Consider the following 16,071-nt stretch of genomic DNA (forward strand, 5'->3'; position numbering starts at 1 on the left):
TTCAACAGAAAGGAACTTTTTGTGTGAACTTTAATTCGATCTTAATCTTACCTCAACTGAAAGCTCAGTATTTCTTAAAATTTCTAAAATTAGCATCAAAAATAATCTATCTGAAATGCCAACATTTTCTATTCCTAATTATTTGATTCTTAGATCAAAAGTTAGCTTTTTCATCATTTTATTAATTCAAACATTACCTTTTTTTTATTGTTGTTCAAGTAGTTTTCTGCCTTTCCCCCCCCCATGCCTCCCCAGCACCCCAGTCCTCTCCACCTCCCTTCCCTGTTTCCAGCCCCCCCTTGTTATTGTCCATGTGTCCTTTAGAATTCTTCCTGTAAACCCTCCACCCTTTTTCCTCGTTATCCCTTCTCCTTTTCCCTCTGGTCACCGTCAGCCTGTTCTCAATTTCAGTGTCTTTGGCTATACTTTGCTTGCTTGTTCATTTTGTTGATTAGGTTCCTGTTAATGGTGAGATCATATGGTATTTGTCTTTCACCGCCTGGCTTATTTCACTTAGCATAATGCTCTCCAGTTCCATCCATGCTGCCGCAAAAGGTAGGAGATCCTTCTTTCTTTCTGCTGCATAAAATTCCATTGTGTAAACGTACCATAGTTTTTTGATCCATTAAAGCAATTTATAGATTCAACGCAATACCTATTAAAATACCAATGGCACAGTATTTCACAGATATAGAACACTTCAAAAATTTATATGGAACCATAAATGACCCTGAATAGCTGCAGCAATTTTGAGAAAGAGATGAAAAGCAGGAGGGATCACAATACCTAATATCAAACTGTATTACAAGGCCACTGTAATCAAAACAGCCTGGTACTGGCATAAGAGATATAGACCAATGGGACAGAATAAAAAGCCCAGAAATAAACCCAAGTCTCTACGGTCAATTAATATTTGACAAAGGGGGCAGCAGCATAAAACGGAGCAAAAATAGCCTCTTCAACAAATGGTGTTGGGAGAGCTGGACAGCTACATGCAAAAAAAGTGAAATTCAAACATCACCTTCTTAAACAGGCTCCTCCAGTCAATCTTTATTTCACCATCCTCTTTTATATTTTTCATAGCACTTACTATCTATAACTATGTATTCATTAATTTTATGTTTTCTCCATCATTAGGCATAAGTTCCACAAAAGTATAATTTTATCTGTCATATCTCCAACATGTAAAATAGAAGAAAGTAAGGTACAGACACATAACTTGTCCCAAATCTCTTTAACCCTCTTTCCATCTCAAATATTTAGACTCCTAAGCAGTGTTGTTTTCCTATCAATTACGAAATACAAAATTACAATAAAAATTACTAATATTCTGAAGTGAAAAGCAAATTCTACTTATACCAAGAAGTAAATCTTTATTATAATTTAAGTTAATCCAAATTAAATTACGTTTTAAAGCAGCCATAAACGGCTCTGTGCCTTCACTACAAGAAATATCCCTGCTACTCAGATAAGGGAACACCTCTCATTGATTTTTGGCCTAACTAAAATAATTAGAATAGAAAAAGGTAACAGACAGAAAACACATTGAAACACAATTTTTAAAAAATGGGATTGTGTATTTTTTCTTTTCTCTACTTTCTAAACTTCTTATAATATGGTTTGATAACTTCATTGTCATTAAATTTTTTTTCACTGAAAATTTTAAAAAAGTGAGGCTCTTAACCTGAAGGCAGGAAAAAATGGAGTTAGGGAGAGAACTATGACAGATGCTGCCAGTTAATGAAATACTATGTAAGGTTTTAATCCATGTATTATTCCCAGAAGCCTTTTTGCAACAAGACAGAACTTCATTTGTTGGTCCTCTAGTGCTGTGATAGTGCTAGAGAAATAGCAATGAGCCAAACCAGACTCAGATCTGCTGTCAGCAGAGACATCCAACAGAGATAACTGAGTCATAGTAAGAGATCACACAATAAGTGGAACATTGAGATAAGTGCTCCAAATGATAGGTAAATGTGGTTTTATGATTTTGCCCAAGATACAAAATTGGAACCAGAGAAATATGAGAATATGCAAAACTAAAAAAATGGGGGAGGGGAATAAAAAACCCCCAGCAGATTTACTCACCTTTTTTCAACATTTTCTTTTTTGTCGAAGAAGTAGATGAAGTAAGCGCACATGCAAACTCTGCATCTTCTTCAATCTTAGAAGATCCTGCTGAAGTAAAAACCACAAAATCATTAAGATATTTGAAAACTAATTCTCTCCTGTGCTTGGGTACAGGTACTTTCTGAGGACAGATAACAGAACACCACTTCCACACTACCTTAAGAGCTTATATTATTTTAAAAAGAATAAAATAATGTCTGGTAAAAGGCAGGTTCTGCTAAGGGCAGAAGCTGAATCTTCAGAATTGTGGGCCTTGGGCTTCTGGAAGTGACTTTTGGGGAAGTAGGAGGGTGGGATCCCAACAGGTTCATCAAGGTACCAGTGGAGGTATGGGTTTTAAAAGAGTAGGGTCCGGTTTCCCTTCCCACGTTCAGGGAATAGCCTGATGTAGAAAGTTGCCATTCTTTTTTCTTATACTGTACTCTCAAGAATTTCTCAGTGGTTTGAATATGCAGGTAAGGACAGGATGTGTCAGTTTTCTGAGGTTCCTACTTAGGCCCAAAGAGTAACTGATAACCTCTCACAGCTATCAAAATCCACCCCTCCCTGACCACACCCCTTAGTCTCTTTGCTCTGGTCTCTGCTACAGTCTTGTTGCCCTCCTCCACATCTGTCTCCTCACCCTTTGCTTTTAAATATGGCACTCATCACTACCTGACATACTGTTTCCATCTCTTCCCATTAGAATATCAGCTTCATGAGGGCAAGGACCTTGAATTGTGTATCTGTCCTCAGAGCTAGGATTCAGTTAGTGCTCAGTAAATGTTTATGAACACTTAATGAAAGAGTTTATGAACTCTTTCAAGAAGCCTTCCCTGATTGCTCCAACCCATAATGGCCCATATGTCTTAATTCCCACAGCATTTAGTCTGTATCTTTTGTTGCTATTTTAACTATTTCATACATGTGACTCCTCAGCAAGCTTGTCAGCTCCTCAGGGAAGAAACTGTCTCATACATAGTATCCTTCCCACTGTTTTGCTTAGCATATAGTACATGCTAAATAACTATACAGCAGTCCCCTTATCCACAGGTTCACTTTCCACTGTTTCTGTTACCCTTGGTCAACCATGGTCCAAAAAGAGTAAATGGAAAATTCCAAAAATAAACAATTCATAACTTAAAAAAAAATAATGTCTGGTAAAAAAAAATTTGCCTCTTCTGACACGAATCATATTCTTCCAGCTGAGAGAAGGAATGCAGTCATTCGTCATAAACTGATGCTTTTCCTCAGGGAGAGATGTGAAATTAGAGGCAGCCATATACAAAGTGATTCACCTCCCAGGAGGAAGGAGAATTCTTTCAAGGAAACAGGTGTTTGACTTCTAATGATAAGGATGCCAAATTTTCAAATCAGTCAATGGTGATGAGTTACTTTCTAAATGTAATACAATTTATCAACTAATTAGGAATACAATATGATCTGAATTAGAGGAAAAGAAAATAAAGCATATGTTTTAAAAACAAAGGAAAAAGTAAAGATATTCAGTTTATTCTTACATTTGTAGGACAACGTAAATAATAATTTCCAAGAACATATTTTTTGAAATTATAATTTAGAAAGGTATGAATAAGGTTTTATTGAAGACACTTTATAAGTAGTAAAAAATCATTTTGTTTTGTTTAAAACTGATTTAAATATTTTATTTTGAAACTAATTTTTCAGCTTGCTTACCTCATTCATTTAATGCCCCTTGTATGTTCCATGAATAGTTAAAATGTAAATTGTAGTCAGCCAAGTTTAAGACCCACTACTAAAGAATTCCAAAGCCTGAGAGATACAAATCAATAAGGTTTTTCTTTAATAATTTTTAAGTGTAGATTATAGATAGTGAGATGTACATACATACCTTTTACTCTGCTTTTTGTCTCTGATTGTGCATTTTTCAGTTTGCCTACAAACAACCAAATATAAAAATGCTCACAGAAGGAAATCAGAATATAAAACACAGATCAAATCAAATCCATTTTTTATTACCTCTCATTTTCTGTGGCAATTCACTAGTTTCAATCTCTTCTGAATCGCTGCTTTCAATATACTGGACAGCAGTTTTTCTTCTAAAAATAAGTGTATGTAAATTTTTCATCAACCCAAAACAAATGATTTTAAATAAAAACATGCTTACTAAATACAACACAATGATTTCTTGTATTTCCCTTACTTATATTTTGCACAAAATTCACATGAAACTTTTTATTTGATAAATGAAAGTCAAATTTGCTAAAAGTATTTTGCTTTCATAACTAGATATTTACTATACCAAATGCAGTACCGCTATTATTAATTTTGAAAAAGTAAAATAAAACCATTCTAAAATAATAATTTCAACACTGAGCTCAATTAAATTAAAACACTTATATAAAACCAGTACAAAAAAAATAAATCACTCTTATCAAACACTTCCAATACAAAGAAATAGCACCTAAGAGGCAAAAATATAATTCTTTCACAATGCAAAATACTGGAAATTTTGTAGAGAAAAAGTATAGTACAGTATTTAGATGCCTAAGAACAATGGGCTCTAGAGTCAGATTACACAGATTCCATCTCCATTCTGCCACTTACTTGCTATGTGACTTCAGGTAAGATATCTAATAGTCTTTTATGCCTCAGTTTCTTCATTTGAAAAATAAAGATATAATCCACTTCACTGGATAAAATATGTTAGTACAAATAAATCCCCTAAAATAGTGCCTATTGCATAGTAAGTATATACGTGTTAGATGTCATACGTGTGTTGGTTGTTAGTTTTTAGTTTTAGTTTTTCCCATGTCTTCATCATCACTATTATTATTTTTATGCCCTTCAATTGTATCTGGTCTATTAACCAGTTTCATGGTCAGCTCACAGCTGTCAGATTTAGTATTAAGATGAGAGGAAAACTGATGAGTCCTGATTCTGTGCTTGGCACAGGCAGGTTTTAATGATAGAAAACCATTAACAGAGCCCCAGTTTTGAGATTTCTGTTGGTTAAAGAGCTAACAGATTTGAGGTTACACAGCAGATATTGATGGTGTACAATAAATACAATATAACAAAAGCCAAGTATTTAGATCTACTTCAGAGGGTAAATAAAATTTATAAAGTTAACAGAATCAAGTTGAAATCAGAGGGGCATTATGTGTTTTATTCAAATATTACCTCTAGTGTACATTAATATAATACTTTTCACAAATGACTTTACCATGTCTTATTTTCACTAAAAGTAAAAGTGAGAAAGTACAGAGATGAGCAAAGAGCGCTTCTGTCAGGCCATCCAATAAATATGTCAGTTTTCATCTCCTGAAGTTCATAAAGAAAACACTGTAAAGTCTTAACAAAAACAAAACACACAGAAGCTAGATCTTAGTTCCTACATGAATGAAACAGGAAAAAAGTGTTAGAAAGCAGGTGATTAAAAATTACCAATTCACTTATTTTATATATCAATGTTTTTCTTCACATGTAAAAGGAGAACTGTCTACCTGCCCAATTCATGGTGATTTTTGTCATTTTCAAGTAAAAGAATGTATTTAAGAGAACAATATAACTCAGATATAATGGTTATAGCTCTCTCCCATATATAAAAAATGAAGAAAGGGTTTAAATAAGTATATTACATACAATCAAACCATAATAAACCTCCCACCCATTACAGTGCCTGCATGAGAGCTTGCAGAAAGAAGAGGGACCACGTGGCTTTGCCGAGAAAGGGGAGCCATGCAGCTTTGGTGAGAGAGGGAGAACCACGTGGCTTTGGGGCTCCCTTTGCCACACAGCTTGGGAAGCTGGAAAGCAAGATGTAGCAGCAATGCAGAGCTCTCTCTTAGCCATTTGGAAGAATGAAGGAGAGACACTGCAGGAAGGAAAGGGGTGAAAGAACTCTTGCTGATGGGCCAAGAGAAGGTGCCACATGGGTTTTGGATTAAGAACTGGAGATCACAGCAGCAACACAGCTGATGGTTCTGGGAACCAAGGGAGGCCTGCCAGCTAAGTACAGATTACTGGGAGGAACAAGGAGCTACCTAAGCCACAGACTTCTATTTCTTTTCCTGAGATACAGTACCCCAGACTGGGCAAAGGTGGGAAGGAAGGACTGTGTGCATCTGTGGGTATTCTAAGGGACTTCGGGATCTCAATGAAGACATTAAGTCACTACTTTTAAGTTTGTATAACTTTTGAATAAATAATTCTTTTCCTTTCCTTTCCACCAATCTCTGAAATTAAGAGCTGCAATTCCCTGGTGGCGGGCAAGGCAAACCTAAAACAGGGGGACCCCGGGAGAAAGGGGGTCCATTTGGTAATAGTATTTTGTCCCCCTGCACAGGTCCATTCTGTAACAAGATGGTGTTTAAAATTATGAGATTAAATACACATTGATGTTTCTCTCCCTTTTTCCCTCCATTCTCCGCTAAAAATAAAATAAATGAAATATTTTTTTAAAAAAACATAAGAGTTTTACCTCTTGGAACGGGAGCTAGACGATTCTGACTTGGGATACTTATTCTTTCCCTTGACATCTGAAATACTGGGTTCTCCACTACTCGTAGATCCTTCTATTGCAAAGAAAAGAACAAATATACAAAATATTAGTAAATGCTTAGACTAGCAGTATCCTTCCTAAAACTCTGGTTTTCCAACTCAATAGTAAAACTTTCTTTTTCTTGTTTTTGTTACTTTTTTGTTGAATTACAACTTTCATAGTATCTTCATTCCTGCTTTTTCAATTAGCCATCTACTCTATTTGTTTCCTATTCTACTGTTTTCTCACTAAAAAGTATCTTCAATTTTTTGTACCCATTCTTTCCCTGTAGTCATCCAACCAATCCCCACACTGGCTGAATTTCCTGCTGTACCAAGGCAGCTGACAGCTAACAAAAAAAAATTAACAATAAGTAGATGAAATTACAAATTAACATTTTCAAGTCTCAGCTGTCACCTTGTGTCACTTAACAAATCTTTTATGTACCACACAGTCTCTCCCTGCCTACTCACCAGAAAGATCTACATTGGATTCTCTGCCTAGATTCTTGTCTTTATACTCCCAGCAGATGACCTGCTTTACTTTCTAAAGAAAATCAGATGTCATCTTCTATAAACTCCCAGTTTTTCCACCTTTTCACTCCCTCAATTATCTACATTTTCCCTGAACCACATTTTCCATCTAATGCTAATTAATCTACCTATTCCCTTGATCTCACTTCCTCCCAAAGACCTACAAATTATTCTCTCCATTGTATCTAAAATCTTCCTATCCATAGATTTCTTTCTTGAACTAAAAAAAAAAAGACTCTAAAAATCCCTCAATTCTGCATCCCTTTCCAACTATTTTTCTATTTTTCTCTCCTAGCTCAAACATTCAAAAGTACAAAGTCCTAGCACACAGTTGAATTTCCAATTTTTCATTTACTATACTTACTTCAAAATACTTTGTTCTGCTCTAACCAATCTTGAGAAGTTAATTTTGTGAAGTGATTGCTAAATCCAGCCGTATAAGTGATAAGTCCGGAGATCTCTTTATTTCTCCTCTGACTTCAGAATTCATTTCTAACCTACCTTTCTTTCCTTGTCTGCTGCTATCCATGCACATAACATTATAAATACCATAAATTACTCTGAGGTCCCAGAACAAAATATGCTGTATGGTTTGGGTTTTGTTTTGCTTTATTACTGTCTTTCACAGGATATTTTTCTCAGGCAGAAATGTTCTTCAGTTCTCTGACTGGTGTACTACCACCCAATTCCATCATTACCTCCTTGATGGAATTTTTCCTGACTACCAGTACTCATGAAATTCTTTAGAAAAAGAGATCTGAAGTTTTTGTATAGTACAAGCCAGAACTGGAATTACATAATTAAATTAGAAAAATCTCAATAATATATGGAGTCATATTCAAAATTAAAGTTTACCTGTGATTAGTCCATCTGTATTCCCACTGGTATTGTTTCCTCCAAGTTTCACAGATTCATCGCTAACATTACATTCCTGGACGAGAAGGCATATTTCTTACAAAGTACTGCTGTCAGTTTTAAATAAGTTTAAAAGCTCCCTATTTTATATTGCTTTATTTTTCATAATAAAGACTATGTAAATTCTTACCCCATCCTGGAGTAAACGGGTAGGTGCATTAAGTAAAAAGGAAAACTACACAAATTGATAACCGATTTTTTGACAGGTATCTCAAAAATAAAACTAGTTGGTCTTTACCTTTCAAAGGGAAGACAAAAAGCAGACGTTGATTATAAACGGAATATCAGTTACTATGAGAAACATTCATAAAATGGGAGTACTTTAGAACTGAAAGGAATTCTCAGACTACAAACTTTCAAAGCAATAGTCCCTACAGTAAATCATAGTTCTTTAATAAGGCTGCCATTGCCTGTCAGCCTGACCCTTTCCTTTTTCCTTCATGTGTACCCTTTCATTTCAAAATGCATTGATGTGTATATACACATGACTATGAAAGCTTCTATGAAAGCAAAACTTTATACTTTCTTGTGAAAATATTTTTAACTGAGTCTAGCAAAGAAGGGTTCCTCTCATCATACTTCTATTTCTTGAATCTGTAGGTAGAAATGACAAATAAAATGGGGTTTAATTAAATTAATTCTTTCAGTTTAAAAAGAAAGCTAGGTGATATTGTCATATTGTAAATTAAAACCTCAGTGTGGAGAGGAGGATTGATAGGAAGAAATACAGGTAATCTGTGCAGAAAATTAGGGCTAATAAGATATAATTTTAGTCAAGATTCAGTAAAAATGTGCCTGGAAGAAGATCCATTCCCTTCTAATGGTATTAAAAAATTCCAAAATGTAACATTTTAAGAGATATGTAGCTAGAATAGTTATTTTAGATAATTAATTTTTAAAGCATTAACTCCAAGGAACTAATGTAAAAAATGTTTTTTGATCTTCAATAACTAATACAACCATTTAATCAATATGCAAAAATGATCTAAAAGTTTATCCACAAATAAAAATGTCCTTTATTCTTTTTATATGAAATAATTTTGTTCAGCAAGCTTTTTCTCCATAGAGTTCAAAGATAAACTTTCTACAAAGTCCAACATATCCAATATTACACTCTGTCTAATGAAATTTAAATCAATGATACTTTACTATGTAAGTTTGGAATATCTAAATCTACTTGAATCACTCAAAGTTTTGTTGCAATAAATTCTAAGCTAGAAATCACATTTTCAGCCTGAATTTCAATTAATGTGCAACAAACTATCCTAAAACCTTCCAACTACATTACACCTTACATGTATGCATGGATGATCTTGGGGTAAAAAGGGAAAGCCTTATTGATAATAGGTAAGTTTTAAATTGGTAATTGAAGACTTCCAGACAAGATGGAGGTGTAGGTAGACACAATGTGCCTCCTCACACAACCAAATTAAGGACAACAAAAATTTAGAAACCAAAAAAACAACCAGAACTGACAGAAAATTGAACCGTACGGAAGTCCAGCAACCAAGGAGTTAGACACATTCATCCAGTCCCGTAGGAGGGGTAGAGTTGGGCAGCTGGGAAAAGAGCGGTGGCCTGTGGACCCTGGTGCACAAGAGGGTGGCTGACAGACCTGGGCACACAGGCGGCAGCTGGCAGATCCAGTGAGGCACACAGGGCAGCTGGCTGACCCAGTGGTCCCACATTCATGAGCAGACAAACCAGGCGAAGCTGCACAGTGAGACAGACCGCGCATCCCAGGGCTCTACCCAGGGCTCTACCCAGCTCGGGGAAATAAAGCCTCAAAACACCAACTGAAAACACCTGTGGGGGTTGAGGTGCTGGAAGACACTCCCAGCCACACAGGAGAGTTCACTGGACAGACCCATGGGGGCCTAGAATGTACCCAAACCCAGCCACACGGGATTCAGCACCAGAAAGGCCCAGTTTGCTTGGGGGAAGCGGCAGAAGGGACTGAAATCCAACGGAGAGCAGAGCAAGCACCATTGTTCCCTCTCAGACCTCACTCCCCACATACAGTGTCACAACCCAGTAACTGGGTTGCCCCACCCTGGGGAACACCTAAAGCTCTGCCCTGCATATGTAACAGGAGTGACAAGGCCAAAAAAAAAAAAAAAGGCCCAAATGGAAGAACAGATCAAAGCCCCAGAGCAAATACTTTTAGGAGACAAAGAGATAGCCAACCTATCAGATGCACAGTTCAAAACCCTGGTAATCAGGATGCTCATGGGATTGGTTGAATGTGGTCGCAAATTAGAGGAAAAAAGGAAGGCTACACTAAGTGAAATGAAGGAAAATGCACACGGAACCAACAGTGATGGGAAGAAAACGGGACTCAAATCAATGGAGTGGACCAGAAGGAAGAAAGAAACAATGAACCAGAAAACAATGAAAAAAACAAGAATTCAAAAAAATGAGGAGAGGCTTAGGAACCTCCAGGACATCTTTAAACATTCCAACATCCGAATTACAGGGGTGCCAGAAGGGGACGAGGAAGAGCAACAAGTGGAAAACTTATTTGAACAAATAATAATGGAGAATTTACCCAATCTGGCAAAGGAAATAGACTTCCAGGAAGTCCAGGAAGCTCAGAGAGCCCCAAAGAAGTTGGATCCAAGGAGGAGCACACCAAGGCACATCATAATTACATTAGCCAAGATTCAAGATAAGGAGAGAATACTAGAAGCAGCAAGAGATAAGGAGACAGTTACCTACAAAGGAGTTCCCATCAGACTGTCAGCTGATTTCTCAAAAGAGACCTTGCAGGCAAGAAAGGGCTGAAAAGAAGTATTCCAAGTCATGAAAGGCAAGGACCTACATCCCAGATTGCTCTATCCAGCAAAGCTATCATTTAGAATGGAAGGGCAGATAAAGCACTTCTCCAATAAGGTCAAGTTAAAGGAGTACATCATCACCAAGCCCTTATCATATGAAATGTTAAAGGGGCTTATCTAAGAAAAAGATAAAAAACATGTACACTAAAATAACAGCAAACTGACAATTATTAACAACCACACCTAAAGCAAAACCAAAAGCAAACTAAGCAAACAACTGGAGCAGGAGCAGAACAGGAGCAGAAGCACAGAAATGGAGATCACATGGAGGGTTAGCAAAAGGGAAGTGGGAGGAGGAGAGAGGGGGAAAAGGTACGGAGAATAGGTAGCATAGATGGTAGGTAGAAAACAGGCAAGACAAGGAAGGGCAAGAATAATGTGGGAAATGTAGAAGCTAAAGAACTTATTGACACATGGACATGAACTAAAGGTGGGGACTGTGGGTCAGAAGAGGTGTGCAAGGTGGAGGGGAATGAAAAGGGGAAATGGGACAACTTAAATGGCATAATCAATAAAATAAAATTAAATTTAAAAAATAAAAAAATTGGTAATTGACACTATAGCTGTAAATAGTCTTAGGTGCTGCTGTTCTGTTTCAATAACCAAATGTAAAAAGAACAGGACATAAATCATTGGACTTATTCAAGGTAAAAAGCTGAATCTCAGACATTAAAACAGTTAAACTCCTAATAAAAGTACAAAGAAGGAACTAAGTGCAGAAATTAATAAAACAGGATCTCAATAAGCAGTGGCAGGAAACCATGTGCAGCCTCTTTGAAATCTAAAAAAATTAGAGATCTAAAAATATATTTTTGCACAGATCTTTTGCTTAGTTATTTCCTTCTTTAAGTTCTTTGAATTTTCAGGTCAGAAGAAAAAATAGTGCTTCATTTTAATGGCATTTATTTTTCTCATAAAACAAATTCAATTTAATTCTCAGAAATGGAACACAAATATATTAAGTATATATATAATGTATATAAATTAAATCTGAAAAGTCACCTATATTTTCATCACTAGGACATAATTATCACTATTAACATTTTGGCACATATAGTGTTTAACTACACTTAGACATACATAAATACGTATTTCCAAATTAGGACTCAAACACACTATACACAGATTCATACCTGGCCCTGCCCCCCCCTCCCTGAGCACCTGGTATTTTTAACTAAAGAATATCATGAAAGTATTCTTCAAAAATAGAATTTTGTATTTTTGTATAACAGTATTAAATTTCATAACTATATTATAATTTAATTGTTACCTTCCTGAGAAGTGTTTGTTTTCTGCATTTAAAATAGCGCTTAGGGGGAAAAGACTTGTACTTTTATCTTTGGAAAAAATATATTTCTAATAACTTCTTTGGGTAGTTTTTTTTAAATGGCATTACTGAGTTGAAGATTATAAACACTTTCATGACACTTGACACATATTACCAAAATGCCCTCAAGAATGTGGTACCAACTTTCACTCTTATCAGCAACACATGAGAGAGGGCACTCCTGACATCTCTGAAAACACTGGATATTATCAACTTTTTGGCAATTATTTTCAATGACAAAATTAAAAGGTTTAACACTAAACAAAAGACTTCAGAGAAAACATTTATTAACACTTTACCTTCTTCAGCTGATTTTTTTTAATTCTTTCAACAGGAAGAGGTTTGCCATCATGGAAGTTGGTAAGAATTACTGCAATGGCTGTAAGAGTTTTGCCCTTTAAATGTTTTAAAAAGACAAATGGTCAGATTCTGAAACCCAGTTGACCAGAGAGCATTCCAAAACAACTTTAAAATTAGTTAAGCAAATATTAAATAACATTCAAAACCATGGAAGTGTACTGATTATTATATTAAACAATACACATATTAATGAAGTGTTCCATTAAGAAATACTTTCCCACACCGATTATTAGAAATTATTAAATGATTTACTCTAAAATACTATCAACATCTCTGGGAAATGTCATTTTATCTAACGACTGCTCTTCTAAGATTTTGTATTTAATCATGAACTAATAACTTTATCATGAAACTATGACTTCTGCTTGCCAAAGAACTCAAAGCTAATTTAAAATTATTAGTAATTCCAGTATACACGAGGTTAATGACCTTATTAAATTTCACTTAAAGATAATTGCAGCACTTAAAAGCTATAACTTATCTATGAAGCATGAAGAATATGATATGTCTTCTATGTTTTTCTGAAATGAAAATGTGTAATTTTTCATTATCGTCCATAGCTAAATGTATAATTAGCCACACAGAAATAAATCTCTGAGAATTTTAAAGTTGTGTAAAGCAACAATTTTCAAAGTGTGGTCCACAGAGCTTTTTCAGGAGTTATGTGCCATCAAAACTACTGTCATAATATTTACTTGTGTTCACATCTGCAGTAATGCCACAAAAAGCAATGGTGGGCAAAACTGCTAGTGCCTTAGCATAAAACAAAGCAGGTGACACTACTTCCCAATAGTGGTTATTGTATTAACTGCCACATACAGTAAAAAAAATTTAAATGCCAGTTTCACTTTAGGAATGTTAAAAATGTCCTTGATGAAGCAGTACACAATAATTTTATTAAATCTTGTCTCGTAAGTACATATGTTTTAAATATTTTGTATAACAAGATAGGAAGTACACATAAAATACTTCTGCTAATACCAAAATATGAGAGTTACCTAGGGAAAAGTCACTGTGAGAGTGAGTTCAAGCTCAACTAACCACCATGCATCACCACATATCATCACTTTTTCATGCATTTTTACTTGAAAGAATAACTGACAACTAGTTATTCATGACAGAGAGGCAGAAATTTTCTTGAATAATGAACAAAGGGAGGCTATCATCTTCAAGAGAAACAATTGACAACATCTGTTAATGATAAAATTTGAGCTTTCAAGCAAAAATCAGAATGCTGGAAAACTTGTACCCAATACTATGGAGCATAGGAGCTTCCCAAAATATAAGTGCCTAATAAGATCAGCAGTTTTACCAATGAATGTGAATTTTTTATATAATATAATGAAATGCATGACACTTGACAAATCTGTGTAACTCAGTGAACCAGTATTTTCCAAAAGGCCAATGTCTGATGTTATAAAACCATGCATGGGTAAAATATCCATGCAATTTGTAAGCTACACCAATGGATTTTAATGAAGCAGAGTATAAAAAGTTCACTGATAATGATCTTTAACTTTCATATCATAACTACTAATTTTTAATAAACTGCCCTGGCTGGTGTGGCTCAGTGGATTGAGCCCTGGACTGCAAACCAAAGGGTCGCCAGTTGGATTCCCATTCAGGGCACATGCCTAGGTTGTGGGCCAGGCCCCCAGTAAGGGGTGTACGAGAGGCAACCACACATTGATGTTTCTGTCCCTCTTTTTCCCTCCCTTCCCCTTTCTAAAAATAAATAAAATCTTTAAAAAAATTAAACTAATACTTGCTTAATTTTGTTATTGTATCAAAGAAGAATATCTGTAATTATCTAAAACTCCTCCCTTTTCCAACTGCATATCTGTATAAGGATTTTCTTTATATATTTTAACCAAAACATAATCACAACACACTGAATAAAAAAGCAGATACAAGAATTCAGATGTCATCTATTACCTCAGACATGATAGAGATATGCAAAACTAAAAGTCAGTCCTCTTATCAAAATTGCTTTTGTTCTGGAATACTTTTCATTCAAAAAATGCTATTCACATTAACAAGTAGTATGATTAAAATTTTTGTTTACTAATACTATAAATATTTATAGATATGTTAATAGATGTAACCCACAAAAACAAAAGCTCTTTGGGCTCCTCAATAATTTTTAAGTGTGTAAAGGGTTACTGAGACCAAAAAGTATACAAACTGCTGGTATAAGGAATCATAAATATATGATTTAATACTCTGCATATCACAACATTTGTGATATACTATAATTTTATATAACACTGTTGTCTTTCCTTTTAAAAAGAAAACTGAGAAACACATGTTTATATTATTATACTGATTATCTTAATTGTGTCTTAACTGAACAGAAAAAGACAGAAAAAAAAATGTTAACATTATTTTAGGTGAAAACCATAAGAAAAATTATGCTCTACACTGAAAGCAAAATCTCGTCCCTTACTGGCACCAACATATTCCTATCTCTATCTACTTCAAAATTACTTTTTATAAAATTATAATTACAAAATGAAATTTTACTAACTCAAGAAAAAATAATTACCAAACCCATGTCATCAGCCAAAATTCCTCCATGGACATTTTCTGGTCGATCCTTCTCAGAAAAATTTGTTACTGTGTTGTAGTATAAGTCATTTCGCTGTTCCCAGAATGGTGGAAGTTCTTTACTGTTTTCCCGAGAAACCATCCAAGCTAGAGCTTGTTTTTGATGTGGAAGCAATGGTGTTTCAATAGCCTGTAAATAAAAACAATGTCATAAATAGAGATACAATAAGCTCCTTCTTCCCACCCACCCCCAAATGTGGAAACAGCTGATCCTGTGATAAAAATGTATAGACTATCACCGTATTTTAAAATTCCAAATAGTTTTCAGTCTCATAAATTCCAGATAGATTTAAATAGAAAATATTGGCTCAATACCTCAGCTGGTTCCATTTCATGAGTTTTATCATCTTCTTTTAAATCTTCAAACAATTTGTCAAATTCTGTTTTAAGCTATAACAAAAAGCAACAAGAAACGTTATGAAACATTGATTAAAATAATAATTACACTTAACTCAGGGAGTTCAAATCATTTAATTAACTATCAAAGTTGAATAATGAAAGGTACATGAAATTGTTTAAGATACTATGCTGCTCATTTAAGGCAGGCTGAATAGGTGCTCTAGGGGTAAAAGGTAAGTGTGTTATAATCAAAAGAATGCAGAATAGAACGTTGTAAATCTTGGGTTTCAGTAACAGCTCTGTCACAAATAAATCTATACATAACTCTGGGCAAGACATTTAACTCTTATGGCCCTGCATCTTATAAAATCCTGTAAAATGACAGGAATGAACTAGATTTAGAGTGTCTCTAAGGTTCCTTCTGTTACTGAAATTCTGTGATTTTATTACATAGTTGTATTTGAACTATTTTAGTACATCCTACCAGGTACATTTGACTTTTTTTTTTCAGCCAATGACTTT

The 16,071-nt window shown here is 34.9% G+C and overlaps 1 protein-coding gene across 5 annotated transcripts in view; it reads right to left on the reverse strand.

Annotated features, from left to right (window-relative positions):
- HLTF (helicase like transcription factor) overlaps positions 1-16,071 on the reverse strand; it is a 63,399-nt gene that overhangs the window by 29,471 nt on the left and 17,857 nt on the right. For 2 of the 5 annotated variants that reach the window (XM_028504077.2, XM_028504069.2), the window contains exons 6-13: positions 15,526-15,600; positions 15,149-15,340; positions 12,543-12,638; positions 8,020-8,095; positions 6,572-6,665; positions 4,108-4,187; positions 3,980-4,024; positions 2,089-2,178 (exon numbers count right to left, since the gene is read on the reverse strand). In XM_028504077.2, coding sequence (XP_028359878.1) covers positions 2,089-2,178; positions 3,980-4,024; positions 4,108-4,187; positions 6,572-6,665; positions 8,020-8,095; positions 12,543-12,638; positions 15,149-15,340; positions 15,526-15,600 — 748 coding nt within the window. The remainder of the gene's footprint in view (positions 1-2,088; positions 2,179-3,979; positions 4,025-4,107; positions 4,188-6,571; positions 6,666-8,019; positions 8,096-12,542; positions 12,639-15,148; positions 15,341-15,525; positions 15,601-16,071) is intronic. The other 3 variants (XM_028504086.2, XM_036017900.1, XM_036017898.1) reach the window with 2 other exon arrangements.

The sequence above is a fragment of the Phyllostomus discolor genome, chromosome 2 (genome assembly GCF_004126475.2).
Source record: "Phyllostomus discolor isolate MPI-MPIP mPhyDis1 chromosome 2, mPhyDis1.pri.v3, whole genome shotgun sequence".
Taxonomy (NCBI): Eukaryota; Metazoa; Chordata; class Mammalia; order Chiroptera; family Phyllostomidae; genus Phyllostomus; species Phyllostomus discolor.